Source organism: Mya arenaria, chromosome 12 (assembly GCF_026914265.1).
Source record: "Mya arenaria isolate MELC-2E11 chromosome 12, ASM2691426v1".
Taxonomy (NCBI): domain Eukaryota; kingdom Metazoa; phylum Mollusca; class Bivalvia; order Myida; family Myidae; genus Mya; species Mya arenaria.
Genome location: NC_069133.1, coordinates 42,291,354 through 42,292,959, shown reverse-complemented (window position 1 = coordinate 42,292,959; position 1,606 = coordinate 42,291,354). Strand labels below are relative to the sequence as shown.

Sequence of the window (1,606 nt, the reverse complement as noted above, 5' to 3'; positions counted from 1 at the left end):
GCTTCGGGAAAACTCACTGTCAATTATGGACCAGGCTAAATGTATATAAATGGGATCTAAGAAGTATGTTCTCAGAAAACAATATTTGGATGTGAATTGAGGCATTGTTTGATCAAAGCAAGAGAGAAACGTGATTAAATAAATCGTGTCAAGAAAAAAGACATTAACGATAAGGATTCACATAAATGCGTGTGAGGAATAAAAAATATACACAATTTAGCGATAAAGATCCATAGTATGTGATTTTAGACGTGTGGTGACTTAAACAAAGGGATTTAAGAATAGAGTGACATTTCCGGGATATTTCGTTTTAATGGGAAAACATGGGCTGTGCCAGTTCTGCGATGAATAGTGCTCATAGGTAATAAAACCGGTGATGACTTCATAATTATTTACAATCGAATGATTTCATACTGGCTTCACTAATTTTCTTTAAACATTTATGACTTCCCTCTTTCTTGTATTATATCACAATTTACTGATAACCCTTAGAGACTTTCCCATAAGAAATTAAAGTTCAGTCCTCACGATTTTACATTTAACAAGTGAACTCTTGAATGTTTAAAGATAAAAAGTAAATAAGTAAAATGAAGTACGCCGTCAGAAAATTTAGAAGCTAATAAATCGCAAAATTGTTGTATGTTAAATTATGAAATTGCGAAATATGAAGCCACCAACGACCATCTGTATAATATTTACAGGTCGTGTATAAAGCTGCTGGAAAATGGCATGGACGCGAACCGAACCCAGACCATTCGGATCACCATCGACAATATTAGCACGGTGAGCAATGATATTTCTGAAGACGAAAGTCGCATTGTCAGAAGGACTTGGTCTGTTCTTGCGAATGACATGCGAGGGAATGGGATGCAGGTTTTCTTGCGTATCTTTGAAATCCATCCGGAAATAAAGCAACTGTTTAAAGTGGAGAATGTTCGTCACTCGGAACTCGCGCGTAACGTTGTGATTAAGGGACACGCTGCCCGCTTCATGAGCGCCATTGAGACCGCTGTGGACAATCTTGATGACCTTGACAAAAACCTCGCGCAGCTGCTATTTACTCTGGGACAACAGCACAAACATTACGTGGGTTTCAAGGTCGAATACTTCGAAGTGTTCTATGAAGCCCTTATGTGGCATTGGGCGCGCACTCTTGACGCCAGCTTCACAGAACAAGTGTCGGACAGCTGGAGTCACGTGTTTGTATACTTAATGGCGAAACTCCAAGCTGGGTACAACTCTCCCGGACCTTTCGGCGATGAGAAGGCGGCTAAGAATGTACATTTCCGCAAACATTCAGGGTCTCTCAATGGAATCTCAAGTGACTCGCGATATTCCTCACAGTCTCAGGGACTTTCAGTTTATACCATGAGATGAAGCCGGTGGAATTAGTTCATTATCATAATATGAATCCTGTTGCAATTAATGAACTGGATGTACTTACTTGCAGTTGTATTTTGTTATGATATGAAATGCTACGATGGTAAAGATAATATGCACTTTATTTTGACCTTAATGTGCACTTATTTTCTATCGTATATCAAAATGTAATTTATGAACATGCTCTCATCAAGTAATTGTCATAAAGCACTTATGTTTGATAATC

General features: G+C 38.5%; 1 protein-coding gene across 1 annotated transcript; it reads left to right on the top strand.

Moving 5' to 3' along the window:
- Nucleotides 1–323: 323 nt before the first annotated feature.
- On the top strand, nucleotides 324–1,377 carry LOC128210706 (neuroglobin-like). Its single transcript, XM_052915058.1, has 2 exons — nucleotides 324–361; nucleotides 702–1,377. Exons 1-2 carry the CDS (start codon nucleotides 324–326, stop codon nucleotides 1,375–1,377), a joined length of 714 nt encoding a protein of 237 aa, XP_052771018.1.
- The last annotated feature ends 229 nt before the right edge of the window (nucleotides 1,378–1,606 follow it).

What these genes read in the sequence shown, in the direction of transcription:
- LOC128210706 (XM_052915058.1), top strand. Translation starts at nt 324, where the DNA reads ATGGGCTGTGCCAGTTCTGCGATGAATAGTGCTCATAG. An exon ending in GCGATGAATAGTGCTCATAG is followed by an intron (nt 362 to 701) that starts GTAATAAAACCG and finishes TAATATTTACAG; the next exon opens with GTCGTGTATAAAGCTGCTGG.